General features: G+C 45.0%; 1 protein-coding gene across 1 annotated transcript in view; it reads right to left on the bottom strand.

Annotated features, from left to right (window-relative positions):
• The window catches only part of LOC138579824 (GATA zinc finger domain-containing protein 14-like), a 60,304-nt gene that overhangs the window by 14,735 nt on the left and 24,860 nt on the right, over positions 1 to 20,709 (bottom strand). Inside the window, exon 3 of the mRNA XM_069650051.1 lies at positions 9,442 to 9,942. Coding sequence (XP_069506152.1) covers positions 9,442 to 9,942 — 501 coding nt within the window. The remainder of the gene's footprint in view (positions 1 to 9,441; positions 9,943 to 20,709) is intronic.

Here is a 20,709-nt window from a genome sequence, read left to right as displayed (position 1 = left end):
ATGCCATAAAAATAATATGGACAGTTTTGCTTTCTTTGGTATCCATGCAATTGAAAATGGCCCGAGAGGGGGAGACTGAGAAAAAAAGCTCTGACAACAAGAAACACGTTGCATCTTGGACTTTGAAACAAAACAACCGCAAGGCCATAACATAGACGAAGAACTATACACTTTCTTAGGGCACTAGTACATGCATTATCATATACAAAACAACCTGGCACTTCTTACCAATAAGGACTGACTGATATAAAGTGTTTTCATAATTGGGTTTTAAAAGTGAAAATCCATTATTGTCTGTATTTTTAACTGCACTTTTTTGATAATATGTTGTGTATTTTGGGGTTTTTTATGCACCTTTTTATATTAGTCACCATGTATGTTTTATTCTGGTTATTGTGAATGGATTTTACTGCAGACTAGAGACATTGAAGAAAAACCGGGGAGGTAACTCAGTGTAAGAGTAGAAATAGATTTCTACACTGATATGAAGTTGAAAGCACTAAGCACTGTATGATACTCGGAGGCTGATATGCACTAAAGCACTAGGCACTTAAGTAAGCTGCTAGCACTAGGCACTTTATTTATGCACTATGCACTTTAAGTAAAAAGGCACTAGGCACTTTATCTAAAGAGATTGTGCAGATTGGACCATGTTGAGGGACTTTTTTAAGGAACTAATGTAATGGATTTGTTGGTTGGACAATTTATATTGAGCGAAAAGTAAATCCTTAAATGATTACTCAATCATGGTTTAACGTAGCTTAATTTTCTAGGGATTAAGCTCTGTTCAAAGATGTCCGCCAGCCGTACCAACACAATTAAGTCCCCTCTTCTATGTTCATGGCCGTTGGATCCCCTTGTCCCATTTCTATGTCGGCAGACAAGTTTTATGCATTTAAACACTATGGTGGTAGCACTTGGGTGTTGTGAGCAAGCGGCAAGTAATGCCGCGAAACGCGTTGACTTTTCTGGGAAGCTACAATGCTGTATTTTAACGAATAAAGAAGCCATTATGGATATGCTGGTCACGGACTGATTATTTAAGCCTGGTTTGAAGGAGAGTGCTCCTCGCATAACTGACGTTCAGCCAGTTCTTTTGAAAAAAAAAATATATATATATATATATATATATATATATATATATATATATATATATAGTGGTATTCTCCTTAGGTGTTAGTAGTATTTGGCTCTTTAAGGTTCCTTATACGTCCCCGAAGTTCCATATGGTTAGTTGCAATAAGCTGAGTTCCAGATACTGCTTGAGGGTTGACACTAGTATTTTCAGAGCAATACCCTGTTCCTTTGAAGCGTGACCAACTCACCTAGTAATGCATTTTTCTTTGCATTCTGGGACTTGGAGTCCAACCAACATTTATAATATGAAAAATGGCATACTAGAATTCAAAGGAAACAAAACTAAGATTGGCTGTGACAGTCCGAGTCATTTGTTATAAAGTGTGATCTCTGTACTAGTGTGGAGGGAAAGTGCTACGCTTGGATAGCCTCTAGTGAACCATCAGCCATCCAGAGGCTACATCCGGCATGTATTAAAAAAGCATTGTCAATGCCAACAGGTTGTGCTTTTGTGTAGGCATGGCAAAAGGCACTTGCCAGGCACTGCCATAGTGGATTAACTGGTCATTTATGGTAGCAGGCGCAACATTCTTCCGAGTACCTATATAATAGCATCTTTGTTATGATATAATGTATTAATTGATCTTCCAACAAAACCAATAAAAACAATATGTTTTTAAAAAAACGTGCTTTACGTGAATCTGCGGTCAAGTAAACAATGGCACAGCTGGCAGGGAGTGGCTCCCTGAGGCTCAGCTGCACAGTCATCACCCTGCGTCCTGTGTGTTCTTCTGGGAACTCGAGGCGTTCACCATTGACCCTGGCTATTTTTGGCAAGGCCCTCTTCTCTTTACATTACTTCTCTAGGGAAGTGTTCTGAAAGGAGAAGGGTGACTTGCAGCAACATCTGTCTCATGCAGCAAGCTGCCACTCTGCTTCGGCTCTGCCCCCTGTCTCGGCTCCCTCTGTCAGCACAGACCTCTGTTTAGTTCGTTCCCCGCATGTTGCCCGGGGAATTAGTTCATCAGCTTTTCAGCCACTAATGATATGTTGCATTGGATGCTCAATGGAGTAGACAGGCTGAGGCCTGAGGGACAAGCACCGCCCGCTTTTCCCAGGGCCCAACCAGCGACATTAGAAGCCGGGGAGGGGATGAGTGTGGAGTAGGAAGAAGCTGCTCTTGCTCATGAAATAAAAAACAAGCTGATGGCCTTATCACTAAGTTTCATTTCTCGCATTTCTTTAAAGTGCACTGATGCAGCTCAGGGGAGATTTTAATTGGGTGTGGTTACTTCATGTTCTGGCACAGTGCAAATGAGCATTTGGTTGAACTGTGTAGTTTAACTGGTTGGAATTATACAATAACCTAGAATAGTGCTAACTTGTGCTAAGCCTACAGGAAAATGCTAAGGAAAAGCCACAATGAATAAAGTAAATGTACTTTAGTTGAGCAGACCCTTTGCCCTGGCACCTTGTATATAATGGCAGGCCCAGTCTGTTGTGGTGCGCTCTATGCGCACACCGATGCCCGTGAGCCCCCTCCAGTTACAGACTGCACCAGGACACGTCTTTGCAGTTCGGGCTCCCCGGTCGCTCTGCGCAGCTGGGCACGCCGCCTTTATTTCTAGTGCACGCAGCGTTGTGCAGCGTCACTCCGCCGCGTGTGTGCAGTCCTTTGCTCCCTTCCAGCTTTGTGTGTCTTCCTTGTTGCCAGCTGTGCTGTCCAGCCACCTTTTGTCCGGTAGCTCTGCGATGTTGGCTGTCCTCTGGGTTGTAGAGGACTGCCAGAGTTCCAAAAATTCTGTGAATGTGGTATGAGCAGCGCACGAGCACCTTTCCCAGCCGCTACTGCTGCATACCAGACGCTAGGGCACCATGGATTTGTTCCCGCCGGGTCCGTGACTCACCACCGTGTAGCGTCGCCGATGTAAAACACGCCGTGTTCATCAAGCGAACGTTGCGATGGTATCCCATCCTCGTCGCCAGTTGTTGTATAGCCACCCATGCCGCGGGTGGCTCACATGCATACATGCGCACATGCACACACTCAGAGAGACACGGGACGCGATGCTGCCTGCTACGCGTCCCGGAGGCAACTGCCCGCACAAGCGCGGTTTATTAACCTGCGCATGCGCGGGTCCCAAACGAGGCTCACGCATGAACTACAACTGACTGGGACCTCACAGTCCCATGGAGGCAATCAATCAGGGACTGTCAGCAGGAGGCAGGCAGCATGCACCACACCATGGCCGGACTGCACCCTCGATGCCTCACGCCCTCATTCCCCGCCCTAGGATCTATACTAAGGTACACGCATGTGAGCAACCAAGAATAGAGGGGGTGGGGGGTTTCTGTAACATTATGCCTCTCTCTCTCTCTCTGCTTTGGCTCTAGCATTGGGATATGCCAAACAAGGGTCTATCTTGGGCCCCCAGGAACTGTTCTCTATGCCAAACCTTGCACCCTGCTGAATAATCTGGCCAAGCTTTATTGTCTGATCATGCTCAATTGATTGGTGATTTGTTTGTCAATTCGAAACAAAACAATGAAACAAACCACACATAGTCTCGCCCAACACCATATGGCGGCTACCAACCGAAAAACACACCTGCGCTCAGTGAACGGGGTCACCGAACTGAAGCTGCCAACATCACATCCCAGCTCTCTTTCTCTTTTTCCCACTATGTCCTACTAACTTGCTTTACAGATCCACCAGAGCGTCAAGAGACCACACAGTTGGCAACACTGCGCGGTATAAGAACCTTTAACATAACATAACATTCTAATGTTCTTTTCCATTCTAAAGTGTACCCAACGCTACCGCCCAACCTAATGTATGTGAGGAGCTAAAGTGCGGTGCTCCCTGTGACTTTATTGTCTCCCCCCCCATGATGATGATTTCTATTCCTATTTAATCGACTTGTAAACTATACTGTCAACACAGGTGCCTTCCTGCCACTGACCTAGAGAGTGGGGAGTTAAGGCTAGTAGCCAATGTCAGAAGTAAAGAACTAGGATTGTAATTTATGGAAAAAGAGAGGGGAAAAGGAAATGACTTTCTGATCAAGGGTTGCTAATTCCAGAGAGAAGGACCGAGAGGAAGCATCCACCCTTACAGGAGGAGCAGGATGGTGGGCAGAAAGAAAGAAATGATCAGGAGATTGGAGTGATCTCAAAGGGGTTTAGTGATTTCTGTTTGGACCAGGAGGCTCCAGGGCCCGACCCCCTGTTCAGACAGCAGGTAAACATGCACCAACATGTGTTTACTCCCTCTGTCTCCACAGGCCATCCCCATCCCTCTGGTCCCCCAGTGATGTTCCCTTGTGCCCCCCACCCTTCTCGCACACAGGTGTTGCCTGTTTTGCTTGATTCTTCTACCCTGCTTCCCCTGGCCCCCTCCAGCCTACTTCTGCAGGAGTCTGTCCTGATACAGTCTGGTTTCACCATCACCGTCTTGTAGCCAATGCTGGATTTGACTTTTATGGACTTCATTGATTCACGGTGCGTCACCCTTTCTCATGGTGGCCCTGAGTCATGCTGTTCCCATCTTCATCTTGTATCCAGGCTTGCAACATTATGTGTGACTACTGACTTCTGCAATTGTATTTGCTCTCCCCTCTTGCTTCTGCAGTCTTTATGACTGCTTACTCTCTGTTCTCTCCTCCCCTCTTCCCCTTACTTTCTTCTATGCACTTACTCTATCAGAATTGTCCCTGGAACTAGTATGATAGCAACCTCGTCTGTCTCCTCCCCACCCCCCCCTGCACTATCTGAATTGTCGTCAGGCCGAGTACGATAGTTAATTTCACATCCTTACCGTTCTTGGCCTGTAAGAATGTCATTGTATTTTTCCTTCTTCTCTCCCTTGCCTTGAAGCGCTTTGAAGCACATTGTGTATAGGCGCTATATAAATAAACTATCATATCATATCATATCATATCAAACCCAGAGTAGATAAGGAGTTGAGTAATCTTCAAAGGACCAGGCAAAGAGACTGGACAAGAATGCACTGTTTAACCGGTAGCCATTGAAGCTTGGCAAGGAAAGGAGAAATGTGCACGGAGCAGGGAAGATTGAATATAAAACGGGCAGCAATATTATGAAGGACCCTGAGATGTTCAATGGCGCAGGAGGGGAGACCGAGGAAGAGTGAACAGTGATAATCCTGATGGGATTGAATCAGAGCAGCCAGTGGCAGCTGAAATGCAGGCAGAGCAGGAGAGGAATAGGAAGATCTGGCAAAGGAGGCAAAGGTGAAAATGCAGCAGGAGGAGGTGGCCAGAAAGAGCAGCACCAGACAACACTGGAAACCACAAATCCCACAAAGTCAGAATGTTTGTCTCATCTGTGTGGTTTCCCTGTTATTGATGTGTAGTTTTGTTGGCCCTTTGGACGTCTGTAGTACGTAAGAGGTATGCAGGTGTTGAAAAAGGAGGTGGCGGTTAGTAAGTTTCTGTTTGGGACTGGGTGTGTGGTGGTTTTATTGTTGATTTCTTGAGTCCGTCCAAACCTTGTCGCCAGTTTGCTTTATTCCAAGAGTATGGTTAGTGGGGGGATGCATTTTTATGTGTGTCTCAGCGAGTTGAATAGCCTGGCTGTCAGTCGTTTTCTGAATTTTAAGTGCTCTTCTGTAGTTCTTATTTTCTTTGGTACCAAGTTCCATAGTTTGGCTATTAAATTGGAGAATGCAGTTACTCCAAATGTCCTTTTCTCATAGTTTTACGTTCCTATTTGAACGTCGTTTACTCGATCTTAAGTTTCTTCCTGGTTGGTAACGGTTGATTATTTCCGCTTGGAGAAATTTGGCTCCTTGTCTGTGTAGTGATTAGTGTGTTGTGCAGAGGGCTTTAATGTAAATGTTTGTTTTACTGATAGCCAGAACAGACTTCTCAGGGCTGGTGTGATGTGGTCTCTTCTGTTTAATCTCAGAAGTAGCCCTGCTGCAGTGTCTGGGATTCAGTGTCATTTTTTTATGAGGCATTCTCACATTCCACTGTAGAGGCTGCATGCATAGTCTAGTCTTGACAGCACCAAGGAGATGATTGTGAGGGTTCTGTGTGGGAAGTTGAGGTAAGGGAGTATCCCTCTTATTACTTGCAGAAGATAGAAGCATTTATTAGCTAATGCGTTGTCTTGGGGTTATAGAGAGAGTCTGTTGTCCATAAGAATTCCGAGGTTTTTTGTCACTGACGATGTCTCCAGTTGGGGTCCCAGGCACGGTGGCCAGCTCAGATGTGTCTGTGTGCATTGTCTATCATTATTTCTGTTTTGGTTGGATTTAGCTTGAGATTGTTGTTAGTCATCCAGGAGTATATGTCGGTGAGGCATTTGTTGAGGGTGGTATTCGTGTCTTGGGCAGAGGTTATCTTGAAGATGAGTTGGGTGTCGTATGCGTAGCTGTATGCTGTTAGTCCATGGGTTTGAATGAGTTTTATTAGGGGGACATGTAGATGTTGAAGAAGAGCGAGGAGAAGCTTTCTCCTTGTGGTATGCCACAAGTGATATTTTTAGTGCTAGATGTAAAAGGTGGTAGGTGTGTTCTTTCTGTTAGGTCCGTGTGGAAAGATCTCAGACATTGTAGCACAGATTTGTCAATGCCGCACTCCTCCAGTCTCTTTATTAGTGTTGTGTGTCTGATTGTGTCGTAGGCGGCTGATATGTCTAGTAGTGTGAGGGCCGACTGGGTGCTGTTGTCTGTGTTTATTTTTAGGTCAACCCATATGGAGAGTAGTGTGGATTCCGTTCCTCTCATGGGTCTGAAGCCGACTTGAAGTAGGCTTTGAGAAATGGCATAGGAGATGGAGGTGATGAGGGCGCAGACACTACAGGAGAATGACATTATGGGCACCTTGGCATGAGATGGCCTGGCCAACAGTGTTGTGGGCGTTCAAGGACTATAAAGTCATGCAGCTCCAAATCTGTCTCCCGAAAGCCACTGACTATCCTGATCCTGGCGAAGAGAAGGGACAAAAGGTTTGTGAGAGTGCAGGCGAGAAAAGTAAAGCCGAAGCAGAATTTTAGTAGGGTCTGGTCCTCCTGATTGGACAGAATTTCCCACAACCCTTCATTTTTAATGTAACCCTACTGCCCCAGGCTGAGCCTACCCCCAACCACATGTTAAAATGCTCCCCTCCCAACCTGCAGTTTGCAGCATCCTAATGATCGACTGCCTAAAAGTCTTGCTGTACTTGTGCCCTTGCTGACAGCCATTGGGCCTCATTAGAAGTTTGGCGGTAGCCTTGCTGGTAAAACCGGCAGGCTGCCGCCAAACTTCCAAAAATTTCCGGCGCCGCCGAATGGGCAATTACCGGGTCAATACGGCCCTGCCGGACCCGGTAATTGCCCATTTGCAGGCACTGGAAAGAAGATGCTCCCCATTCCCCATAGGGCCGAACGGGAATGGGGAGGTCGGATGCACCAGCACCTTTTATAATGCTGCCGGTGCATCCGACATGCTGTGCTCGCGGATGCCTTTCTGCCCACCAGGTCCGACCTGGCAGGCAGAACGGCACCCGCGAGCACAACTCGTAGTTTGCCGGTACGGGTACTACAGTACCGGCATGCTTACCGGTACCGTAGTTCCCGGACCGACAAACTTATAATGAGGCCAATTGCGATTTTCTCCACTGGCAGTAAACCTAAAGTCAATAAACAATTGTGAAGGGAAGTGAAGGTAGGAGACAGATGAAATGCGAGAAGGGACTCACAACCTGTAGGTGGTGTTTGGTTATTTACACATCCATTGGCGATGCTAGCCCCCATGGCCATTCCCATCCACTTCCTGCCAATCCCCACCCAGAACACTCTACCTCACCCGGGGAACTCTTTGGGGCTTGTTTTATTGAGCTTTGTAATTAGGCTGCAGAGACCCTTTACAGTAAACATGCACATAGACGGGACCCCACCGCCAAATCTTGATAATTTGCATGGCTGAGCTCATACGTGCAGGGCAAAAGACGGCATACAAGTGTGCACGCTGCCTTTTCGCCTGAACTTTTGCACTCTAACCTGCAAATGAAGTAAACGCTGCCTGCCATGTACACATATCAAGCAGCGTTTACAATGGGTTCCTATGGGGTCCACCTGCTTTTTGCTGGAGCAATTGCGCCGGCATGAAAATGCATGCTTGTGCAAATGCTGGCACAGAGCGGAAGGGAGGCGTCAGAAACTCAAATCGCGTTCCGCCCTTCCTCTGCGCCACACAAATGGACGTAAATGAGCCGTGTTGGGAATCAGTAGCGTAAAGGCCTTACTCAAGACTTTTACGCGGCTGATTATTCCCATTACGAGGAGCCCAAAATGAGCTCCTTTGAGTCTATCTCTGTGCTTTCTGATCAGCTTCTGAATCATAATGGCTAAATTGCTGCTGTAAACCAGCCAAACTAGCTCTGAGTGTTTTAATTCTCGTTAACAAGTAACCGTTGGCCCACTGCACATTTGTCTTCAACTCCTCAACCTTTCTAGATGAACTACCGCGTTTCAAAACAGAAAAAAAAAAAAAATTGCAAATAAATGGCCGCCGGGAAAGGGAAAACATAGTCCGTTTTCCCTTTCCATGGCGGCCATCGGGAGCGGACGCGCTGGGAACAGAAGTGTTTCCAGCGCGTTTGCTCCAAGAAAAGAAGAAAAAAGAAGATAAGTGGGGTTGGGAGGGTGGGGATGGGATAGTTTGCGGGGGAGGAGGGTGGAGGAAAAAAAAACGCACCTGAGTCGCCGGCAGGAGACGAAGGCAGCATCCAGCCATGGGGAGGCTCAGAGCAGGGATTGCCCCATTTCGACCCTCCTCATTGGCTAAGGGGCTGCAACGCCCCTCGCCGGGAACAGAGTACCCGGCACGCACGGCGTACACAGGAATACCGTGTGGTATGGCTCGGAAAAGAGCCAATCCACACGCTGTATTCCCGGTGCGCAGCACGTGCCGGGTACTAATGTGTGATAACAAGGCTTTCAGTGTTCTCTGAAAGGGGAATCAGTGACCTGCCCCTTTGTGAGGGGGCATAGCTCAGGGGCAACCCGCTTGACTTGGAAGCAAGACAGCCCAGCTTCAACAGAGGTTTGAATACTTGAATGTTGTCTTCATAAAAAGAGAAGATTATGAAGAAGTGATTCCTGCGCCTGTCTGCTCACCTGGGCCAGCGCCTGAGATAACCCGCCCGTGTGCCTTTGCCGGTGAATGAGCCAACTTACATTTTTGCAGGACTTGTAAAGCACTTTAGAAGGGAGTTGTGATCAGGTTTGCAGCCAAGTCACAAATCTCTGCGTGATGCCTCCTGTTACTGACTGCATCCTGACTTTACCCAGTGTAACCGTTGCCCCACTGCACATTTGTCTTCAACTCCTCAACTTTTCTAGATGAACTGTTGCCTCACTGCATTGTTCTCCTCAAGTCTAGATGAATTGTTGCCCACTGCATTATTCTCCTCAAGTCTAGATGAACGGTTGGCCACTGTATTGTTCTCCTCAGGTCTAGATGAGCTGTTGCCCACTGTATTGTTCTCCACAGGTCTAGATGAGCTGTTGCCCAATGCATTGTTCTCCTCAAGTCTAGATGAACGGTTGGCCACTGTATTGTTCTCCTCAGGTCTAGATGAGCTGTTGTCCACTGTATTCTTCTCCACAGGTCTAGATGAGCTGTTGCCCACTGCATTGTTCTCCTCAAGTCTAGATGAACTGGTGTCCACTGTATTGTTCTCCTCAAGTCTAGATAAATTGTTGCCCACTGCATTGTTCTCCTCAAGCCTAGATGAACGGTTGGCCACTGTATTGTTCTCCTCAGGTCTAGATGAGCTGTTGCCCACTGTATTGTTCTCCACAGGTCTAGATGAGCTGTTGCCAACTGCATTGTTCTCCTCAAGTCTAGATGAACTGTTGCTCCACCATATGAATGTCTGCCCTTCTTTAACTCTTGCCCCATTTTATTTTGCTTCTTAACTGAATTGTTTGCTCTATTTCAATGGTTTGACCCAGTTTATTCACTGCCCCACTATATTTTACTTCCTAAAATCATAGATTAATTGTCTGCCCATGGTATGAAGTTTGCCCCAACACCTGCACTCTCTTCTTCACAGTCAAACAGACCATAAGCAGATCAGCTATGCCGCAAGCAGACAGCAATTTATAATCCCTCCCTACAGACATCGAACAACAGAATTCTAGGTACGACGTTCTTTAATCGTCAGGCATTTCAAAGCCTGCTGTTTAAACGTGTTTGACAGTTCATTAAATTTTTTAGGGGGGGTGAACGAAAGGGCAGATAAGTGGTTGGGGGGGTTCGGTATAGGTAAAAATAGGTGCAGGATAGGAGGATTGGGGGGACCCACCCCCCCTGAAAAAAAAGATTTGATGAACTGTCAAACACGTTTAAATTGCAGGCTTTGAAATGCCCGACGATGAAATGACATAGAACCAAATTCCACACCTCAACAACCAACTTACATACAACCTGCCCGGCCAATGTGCCCTAGCACCATGCCCACACGAGCCACCCATCTGGGCACAAATGTCGCTAAGTCCTTGGCACAGACCACCTAGAAACATATCTGTGAACAGTGCCTGGGAACTTCTAGACGGCATGCATCAACACAGCAGCAACGCTATCTTGCCTTTTCCCTCTCTCCAAAATAACCTAACCCACCCTCCTTGGCAAATTGGCAAGAGTGCCAGAAGACCATGCAAATGGCAGTGGCGCGTAGTATAAGTCCCAGTAATACAACATAACAGTCTGCATGCTTAGGCAAGGATGAAAAGAGGGGTCTAAAAGGAGACTGAAAAAAAGGGAGGAGCTGGGCACAGGGGTGAAAGAGAGGGTAGAAAAGAGGTGGGGCAGAGAAGGAGAAAGAATGAGATAAAGAGCAAACAGAGAGATACACAAATAGTGAGGCAAATAGAGAGGGATATTTAGAGATAGAGAGAGTAGGAGTGCAAGAGTGTGATACAAACAGAGAAGGACAAACACAAGCAGAGGTGGACGTCCAAAGAAAGAGAAACATGTGAGTTCAAACGGGGATAGCATGAATGTGAGATTTAGAGAGAAAGAAACAGAGCAAAAAAGCAAAATGGTAAGAGCTAGAATTACAGAAACAAAAAGGGTACACGTGAATTCCAGAAAGAAAAGCGCAAAGAAAGGGTAAAGAGGCAATGGAAATGATCTTTCTCTGCAAAGTTCTTTTGCCCACCAGGGGCAGTATTGCAGTAGCTTTCCACGGTGGCCAAAGCTTGTAGTGCATATGCTCTTGTGCAAAGGAATACTTTTTATCCTATGGAAGGGAAACATATGCAACTTGCAAACAATACACCATGGGGCAAAGCTTTCACGGAAACACTTAGGCGCCATACAAATGTCCAATAGATAAATAAATAAAATACTGGCCTAGACTAGTGAGTTCTTGTGCTTCTTTTGTATCCAAAGCAGTAGCCCAGTGTATAAAGGTCAAGGATGCTCACATTCTCTGTACCTGGTACTTAGATCCTTACATTTTGCTTCTAGGTTATGGATCCTAATGGCCAAAGTATCCATCAAGGATGGGCAACCATATCAGCTGTGCCAAGCCTATGACTCTCACACTGTTTACTGGATGCAGCTCATGTGCCAAGTCATGTATACTCAGCCACTCTGCATCCAGGCCAGAAAACTTGACACCCTGTGCCAATGTGAGAAACCCTTTAGTGCGTTTGAACATATCAGGATGCAGGCCATCCTCACACCACTTAGATGGACTAGGAGCACACTGAGTATGTGAGTTTAAATGGCCAGGAACAGCCAGTATGCGTGTAATGAAAGCTCACTCATTTTCAAAGGGGAAGACTCCAGAGACTGTAGCTAGAATAAGTAAGATGGTGGCATGGGATACATATGAGCCATCATCCGCGTCAGTGAATAAGATGGTGCATGGGATACATATGAGCCATCATCCGCGTCAGTGAATAAGATGGTGCATGGGATACATATGAGCCATCATCCGCGTCAGTGAATAAGATGGTGGCATGGGATATATATGAGCCATCATCCACGTCAGTGAGTAAGATGGTGGCATGGGATACATATGAGCCATCATCCGCGTCAGTGAATAAGATGGTGGCATGGGATACATATGAGCCATCATCCGCATCACTGAATAAGATGGTGGCATGGGATACATATGAGCCATCATCCACGTCAGTGAGTAAGATGGTGGCATGGGATATATATGAGCCATCATCCACGTCAGTGAGTAAGATGGTGGCATGGGATACATATGAGCCATCATCCGCGTCAGTGAATAAGATGGTGGCATGGGATATATATGAGCCATCATCCACGTCAGTGAGTAAGATGGTGGCATGGGATACATATGAGCCATCATCCGCGTCAGTGAATAAGATGGTGCATGGGATACATATGAGCCATCATCCGCGTCAGTGAATAAGATGGTGGAATGGGATACATATGAGCCATCATCCGCGTCAGTGAATAAGATGGTGCATGGGATACATATGAGCCATCATCCGCGTCAGTGAATAAGATGGTGGCATGGGATATATATGAGCCATCATCCACGTCAATGAGTAAGATGGTGGCATGGGATACATATGAGCCATCATCCATGTCAGTGAATAAGATGGTGGCATGGGATATATATGAGCCATCATCCACGTCAGTGAGTAAGATGGTGCATGGGATACATATGAGCCATCATCCGCGTCAGTGAATAAGATGGTGGCATGGGATATATATGAGCCATCATCCACGTCAGTGAGTAAGATGGTGGCATGGGATACTATGAGCCATCATCCGTGCCAGTGAATAAGATGGTGGCATGAGATACATATGAGCCATCATCTGCAGTCAGTGATTTTCTGTCTGCATTACAATTCAATAATCCTCAACAATTGTTGCACTGTGCGCTTTTCTTGTTACATGCATGAAGTGCCATCATGGCATGGATTCACTTCCAACCGGTCCTGCTGAGCAGGCCTCTTGAACCTCGGTTTCCTACAAGATAAAGCGAAGAGAGTTACAATAGCACCATTTCATCTCACTCTTATTGAACTATAGACTTACAGACCCATACACTCACAAAATCTCTTAGGTGTCCACTTACGTTATGGACATGCGTGGAATACTTTATTCAATATAATGCACAGGTACCGCTATATAGAGCCCAATGCGTCTTTCATTGCCAGCTGCACTGAACCTGAGAGGATCAGCCCCTGGTGTGGCCTCATTTTACCAAGCAGGAGTGGTGGTACACATGTTTCCCTGCCCCATGCACCTCTTTTGGTGTGATGGAGAGTTCTTGGGAACTAATATGTTCTGGTTTTTGCTCCTCGTGATTCAAATGTTGCCCCACAATTGCTGCATTCCTCACCAGACAAAGAGGATGATGGTAACAGAAAAGAGCCTCTCAGTAGGCTGGTCTGGGGTGAGCCACCTACTGAGCTGGCACTGAATCTGTTCCCATTGGACACCTGCAATTGTTTGTTCGTGTCGTGATTTACTTTGTTGGGGCCTCCAGCCAATGCACTTACCCTTAGGTGGCATCACATTAGCATCCAGGCCCCCCTGCTCCTGGTCTAGTACGTCACAATGGATACCAGACTAAAGCAAGATCTTTTACTCGTGTGACCACCAAATGGGATGGTACCATGTTCCCCTGTCCAATAGACCTCCATAAACACCCACTGGCTACTGGTTGCAGCCAGTCTAAAAAAATATATATATATATCTAATGTTTGCCCAGGGGTATAAATGGAAGACAGCAGGGGTAACAAGGGAGACCTAGCAACCCCCAAATGACATCCCTGATAAATGCTTAGCTGCATTATCACATTTTCGTAAAGGGTACGCCTTTAGCTCTCTGCACAAATATGGTCTCAGGCTGAGGGACGGGCGGGGGTGGCTGTGGACCTTTTCTGATTTCCTATGATATGTTGACTGTTCACAGGTGGCAGTGGGTGATCATCTGTAATTGTGAATGTAATATTTCAAGATTTTTCTGGTTAGAAAACAGATTGTTGCATTGAACTGATACTGAGGCAGCATGTAACCCTTTTTTGTAAGGGCATGGTTCCAAGCCTCCATGCCTTAGAGAACTCTATGCAGGTTGATACAGGCATCAGCCTGTTCTATTAGTTTACTGTCAGTAGAAAGCAGTGGCTCCTAATCATAGGAAATCGTTCCGCCAGCAAATAATATGGCAGACACCAGGGATTTAAGTGCGCCAGTGCTAGCCAGGGCCCAGGCAGTCTCTAAATATTGCACTTTAGTCAGAGCACTGCGGTGACTCTCCGAACTGACTTGCAACCCTGATTTCTTCCCCAGTAAGGTAAATAAAAAGATGAGTACCGATGATGCTCTTAGCCAGTAGAAGTCCCTATTAGCTGTGTCTAGAATCACAAAATCAGTTAAAGGCATGTGGAATTAGGTTGTTTTCAAACATGTAAGGAAAAATATAAGAGAATCAGTGGTGCAGCACCATTGAGCTGACCGGGCTTCTGATCCCCTTGGAATTTTGGGCTTTGTTGACTCGACCTGGCTGAACTACAGAGCTGTGGCCGGACAGAACAGCACACAGATGTTAAAAGGCGCCCGGGCTTCGCTGTTAGCAAAGGTCTTGCAATTATTAACGTATAGCATTTCACTCTTAGCACCTGCATTCACATGCGTACATTTTTAGCCAATTGAAATCGTGATGTGGGGTTAGTACTTGCATGCCAGACAAGTGATTGGAAGGGTTGAGAGGGGACATGAGACTGCTCATTCTCATGCAGTCCTTAAGTGGGTGCTTTCAGACTTAATGGAGGAAGTTAACTGCTTGCAACATTTAAGCTGCACTAGAATAGTCTCACTAGAATATGTAAGGAAGTTAGAGGCCCCCACACAAATAAGTTTGCCCCTCCTCCACCGTCTCTGAAGTTAGCGTCTCTCCCAGCATTTGAAGGATTAACCCATTCACCCCCTGAAATGTAGGTTTCGTTGCACCACTGAAGAGAATACATTGATTTTTGCAATGCACTATATTAAAGTATTGTCATTACAGTGATTTTCATTAGTACATAAGAGCCATGGATTTCTTTCAAAGGAACTGATGGATGTATGGTGCACTGACATACTGATTTGATGTTCTCTTTTATATTGGAGTATATTTATTTTGATCAATATTTTTACAGCTCAATAATTAAATTGTACTACATCTTTCAAAGATTAATTTACTCCTTCTCATTGCATGTGTGAAAACGTGATAGGGTCTGTTAGGTCACGTCTTTAATTATACAGGCCCCATCTCTTTTCAAGGATTATTAGCTACTTACAATTTGCATCTGCGCCAGACCTGTTAGGCCCCAACCCCCAAATAACAGAGCCCCCCCACCCTCTCGATTACTTGCACAACTTACCACACTGATACACACATCTGCTACTGGTTCGGATAACAAGGAAGCTTAGAACATCCTTAAACACAAGATCGACAAAAATACAGTAACCGTTCCAGAGCCCCTTGCAGGGTTTCCTGTCTAGGCCAGAAGGCCATGCCTGAAGCTTGGCCAGATCACTGGCAAGTCACGTGACATAATGACTCTCATAACTTTCACGTTGCCTGCAGTTCTAGGTTTATCACCCGGCATAATCTTCTAACATTATTAAAACTTTCTTGAACCAATCCCCAATTACCTTTACTCCCATGGTTTCATTAGGTTTGGCTATTAGGTGACGCTGAAAGCACTACCTTTAAGCCGAAACTATTGTCATTAAAATAAGAGCTTTAACATAAGAGCTTGAAATAGGAGCTTTGAATGAGGGTCTCTAATGCTTTTCAATGCAGATGACATCTGAGGATGGATTTGTGTAGTTTGGCTATGTGTCCGACCCATTTAACACTAATCTCTAAGTGAAATCTATATGATTTTCCTCCCATTCCCACCCATCTTCCCTCAAACCACACACCTGTTTGCACTCTTTGCCTGCATTTGTATTGTGTGGTGAATTTATCAACCATTTTCACTTCCAAAATGGCGGCAGCAATGTGTTTATGTTATTTAAACGATATTTGACTTGATTGATGGTTTAAAAAATATTTACAGCATCTTTTAAGTTATGTTACATATTTTAATATATTTAGTTTTAAAAATGAAGAAGTTACTGTTAAATATACGTGTTTTGTAAAATGGCTTTCAAATAGTACATGTACTGATTTGTGAGTGGTGTTCAAGTATCTTGTGATGTAAACATGACCTGATTGGCTGTGTAGTTAGTGATGTCAGCATTATGTGATTGGATCGGTAGTCTGTGTTTGTTTCTACAATCCATTTTGTTTCTATATTCGAAGCGAGCATTAAAGCTGTGTGTCTGCTTAACATTTGAAGACAGAGGTAAAGCAAGTGATTTTCAAGGATGCCTGTTTTATTTTCTCACCTGCTGCAGTCTTATTTCTGCTTGCCTAGGTTCTTAATTGTAGCATCCTGTGTTTTAAGAAGCTTCCGTCACTGTATTAGGGGGAGACTCCTCCTCCTGAGGGAAAGTTCTAAAAGAACCTTTACACTTGCTTACCACTTCAGGTTGTGGTAGTTTTTGCCCTCTAGTGCATTTTATGACATGAGCAATGGCAGAGCAAAGGTTGAGCCGGTTCACCATCAGGATGTTTGCCGCTCTGCGCCAGCCTCTCCTGGAAGACTCCGCCCACGGACTAGCACTGATCGTCCTGCAAACCAATGACAAGAGCACAACCCCAAGGAGCATGAGCTGTCCCATGCTGGCTGCAGTAAGCACACAAGCACGTAGCCGGTTGAGCTCCTGAGACGACTTCACACCTGAAAGCAATCACCCAGCACTGCATGGGGTGGACAGCTCACATTCATTTATGTCATCACACCAGAGGCCAATTCCCACATGCCCCCAAGGTGAGGCCAATCAGATATCGCCAATAGCACAGCGCTGAGGAAAGCAAAAGCTAACATTTCTTCTTATCACCAAAACTAAAGCTAATTTACAACTCATCAGGTAAGACCAATCAACTGGGAATCCTTGGCCTACATCAGTACTGTACTGTATTAACAACTGGGGAAAGTCAAGAAAAAACTATAAATGGGGAGTATGGCCTGGAGAATGGTCATTAGCTTGGTGGATAGGTCATGGGTAAAGCAGGAAGGAGCCAGCACCCCACAAACTCGATTCACAGCAGGGCATAATAATCATAATCATTTCAATAATAAAACCTCGCATTACAGTGCTTAAAAGCGGAAGGAAGCCGCATAAAGTGCTCTATGTAAATTTGTCATTATTGTTATTCTATTATTACTAATATGCCTGGACATTTCAAACTAATTAGTTACTAACCTGTCCTCTGTATTCAGTGTGTTAACATTATAAAGGGTATTCCAGAAGACCAGGGTTCGCGCTACAGTCACCTCTCAGCAGAGTACCCATGGCCCAACGAACCTTCCCCCGGCAATGATGGAGGACTCAGCCAAGGGCAAGTCAGAACTGTCCTTTATTTTCCAAACAGACAGGGATCATACAGGAAAACAAAATTCTCCAGCAATCACAGCCCCTGAGCCCATGTCACAAGCTTTTATGTTATTATGATATCACACTTCCTAACCGTTCCCCAAAAATCTAAGCGTGTGTTCTATTGGGTAACGTGGGTACTATTACCTATATGTGTCCCCTATATGAGTTGTCACACTGGTTCTTCCATGTCAGGTGGGTTTTTCTGAGACTTCCCCAAAACAATCTATTACATTGTTGCATGGCTGCAGGATAGCCTTTGGCCCTTGCCCCATTACACACCACCCCAGGATTTGTGCTCTCTGATTGGCTGGAGCAGGTCCCCCCAGGCCTGGGACCCTGCTCTGTTCACAGCGCTCGTGTACCTTCTCAAGGTAATGAGAAAGACTGTGTGTCCCAATTTTTGCCACTGGTATAGCCACATAGCCTGGGAGAGTGCCTGCAGGTTGCAATGTTCATTGGGCAACACATGTAACAATTCTATCTTTGCTGGGAACCACTTCTCTTCCCACCACGGGTAAAGGGCTATTGTTTGGCTTGGCTGCGTCATGTGGGTGAGGACGGCAGAACTGAGCTTAATTTTTGTCTGCAATTAGTGAGGATTTATTCTGTCATTTTGCAGGTGGAAACCTGCCATGAGAGCCAGGAATGTTCCACCCGCCCTTGTCCTTGGTTGCAAGCACTGGCCTTTTGCTTTGTGCTGCGGAATCTGCATCTCTTTGTTCCTTATTCTGAGGCCTGTGGCTTCATGGTGTCACGGATTTATAAATATATGGCACACTCTAGACCAGGACTCTTTCTACTGGCCAGGGATGTGGCGCACAATAAAAAACGCTTTCAAGTTTATTTATTTCAGATTCAGCTTTGAGAAGGCAGCCAATCTGTCTCACACACCCTTGACGTACACCCCGTGTCGCAATGGACCATGAACCAGGCCGGTGTGTAATAATGAAATATTTATTATTTTTAAAATTCAAATGAAAATCAAACAGATTCAATATAGGGCAGCAATCACCATTGTGGTGATAATTACACAGTAAAATGGGATACACTTAATTTAACTTTCTAATATCAGACATATCAATGCATAAATGAATGAAAGCAAGATTACTTTTTGGGTAATACTTTTTTCAAATGGCACCATGGTTGTGTATTCCCCTTGCAACACTCCCTCAAACCCCTGTTAACCAAGCTTTGTGTTGGTGGAGAGGGGTAGCAAGGAGTCAGGTATACTAGCCAAAAATTAGATTGAAAATCCGACCCACCACCCCTGAATGGGAGGCCAAAATCATATTGAAATTGAGCAAAATGGCACTCAGAATTACTGAATGGTTATTTTACATGTGCGGTTGAATGGATAAGATAGGAATTTGTGTGGCTGTACTAAAGAAGCAAGAAAACCTACAAGCTACAAGGCAAGGGACTAAACAACATGCTTACAAGTGGGAAAATTGACTTTGGGAAGGAAACAGTGCAGCAAAAATCACACGGGGCAAAATTGCAATTATTTAGTTTTCACTGGTTTAAAACGAGCAAACAACTTCAGAAATTAGCTAAACAGACAGAATCGAAAATCTGTTTTACTGATGAGGTACAAAGGCACATAACAGGTATGATACTAAAGTGAAAGGGTGACTCTTTATGGTAGACAGTGTGGTATTTTTGAAAGGAAGGGAAAAATCGGATTTTTAAAAGGGAAACACTTTCACAGGCAAACTCTGTTTTATTAGCAAAATGATTTGTTTTACTGCAACTATATTTTAGTGGCTATATTATTAAAGAAAGACACAGTAGGCAGGGAGGTTAATTTGCAAGGTTAACCTATTCACGCCACGTTCATCTCTATGGAAAATTAATTAATTTATTCAAAACAGTACTAAGGACTTATACAACGGACTGAGATGATTGGGAAAGAATTAAGCTACACATGGAGACTAACACAGATTTTTCTAAGGACAGGATACACAGAGGATTCTGACAATTTAAGAATTTACTAGGGTACTTATAAGATTTCTTATAGGATTGGACAGAATGCAAGGTAACAGAGAGGTGTAAGCAGCTTTTTTGGTTACTGGAGAGGGGTGATACTTACAAAATACACTTGGGTTGGGTAGTTCAGACAGCTAACCGGGTCTCTGGACAGCGGGACAAGGATCTGTCACTGCGCAGCGGCGGGCTATCCTTCAAGGGAACAGTGGGGCAACCAGGGTCTGGTCACAGTGGACATCGGGGTGCATCAGTTGGGAAAAGACAGGTCTGGTCACTGGATTCTCTCAAAGGGTCAGCAGCCTTTCCCCCTTTCTCCCTGAATTATTGGGATTTTTGTAGGGTTTAGTTCTGGATAATTGTCCTGCCTGGATAGGAGGTTCTGCATGGATCTGGATCAGCTGCCCCTGGCCTGGCACTGGAGTCTGGAATCTTGTAGGGTGAATGTTGAATATCTGGATCTCTGGATTTTGAATGTTGGATTTTTGAATGTCCTGACTCTCTCTATGCTTCCTCCTTTTATAAGCAGGATGACATCAGAGGACCTTTACTATATGGGCGGAAATAACCTGGACATACCTCTAAGATAGGATAGGTCAGCCTGTGGATGCTGCCGCCGCCTCCCTGTAAGCAGATTGGCCCCCGGAAGTGACATCAGTTTTAGGGTGTGTGTTTTATGATGTGCATTGTTATAGCACCGTTACTTTTGCCAAAATCAGTTATGAAACAAAACACTTATATTTACAATTGTTGTCATCATGAAAATTAGAAAAGCAGACCCCATATTTTACAAAGAATATGACGTCCCAAATCCCAAGTTTGTGTGATGCTGTTTTGTCCTTCTGGCAGTCTTTCGCCATTTCTCTGAACAACATGTTACCTAAAATTATACAAATGGCTACACATGAGCCTAACATTGTCGGGCTTGATTCCATTACATTTATACATTTGTGTCATGTACGCTTTCTTCAGAAATGCCTCTTTAATGCCGTTCACGTCCCCCACATGCTAGGATAACCCACATAGTCTTATTTTAATGGCGCAAAATTTACATTAAAGCTGTCATAATTTCACATTACTGCTTCTTTAGATTACTGAAATAAATGTCTTAATGTAAAACGTCTTTTAATTCCAATGGGCTGGCTTTGTTCCCAAAAGTGGACAGT

The sequence above is a fragment of the Ambystoma mexicanum genome, chromosome 3p, assembly GCF_040938575.1.
Source record: "Ambystoma mexicanum isolate Mex_15411 chromosome 3p, UKY_AmexF1_1, whole genome shotgun sequence".
NCBI lineage: Eukaryota > Metazoa > Chordata > Amphibia > Caudata > Ambystomatidae > Ambystoma > Ambystoma mexicanum.
Note: the sequence above shows the minus strand (reverse complement) of the source record. Positions and strands in the feature narration are given on the sequence as shown.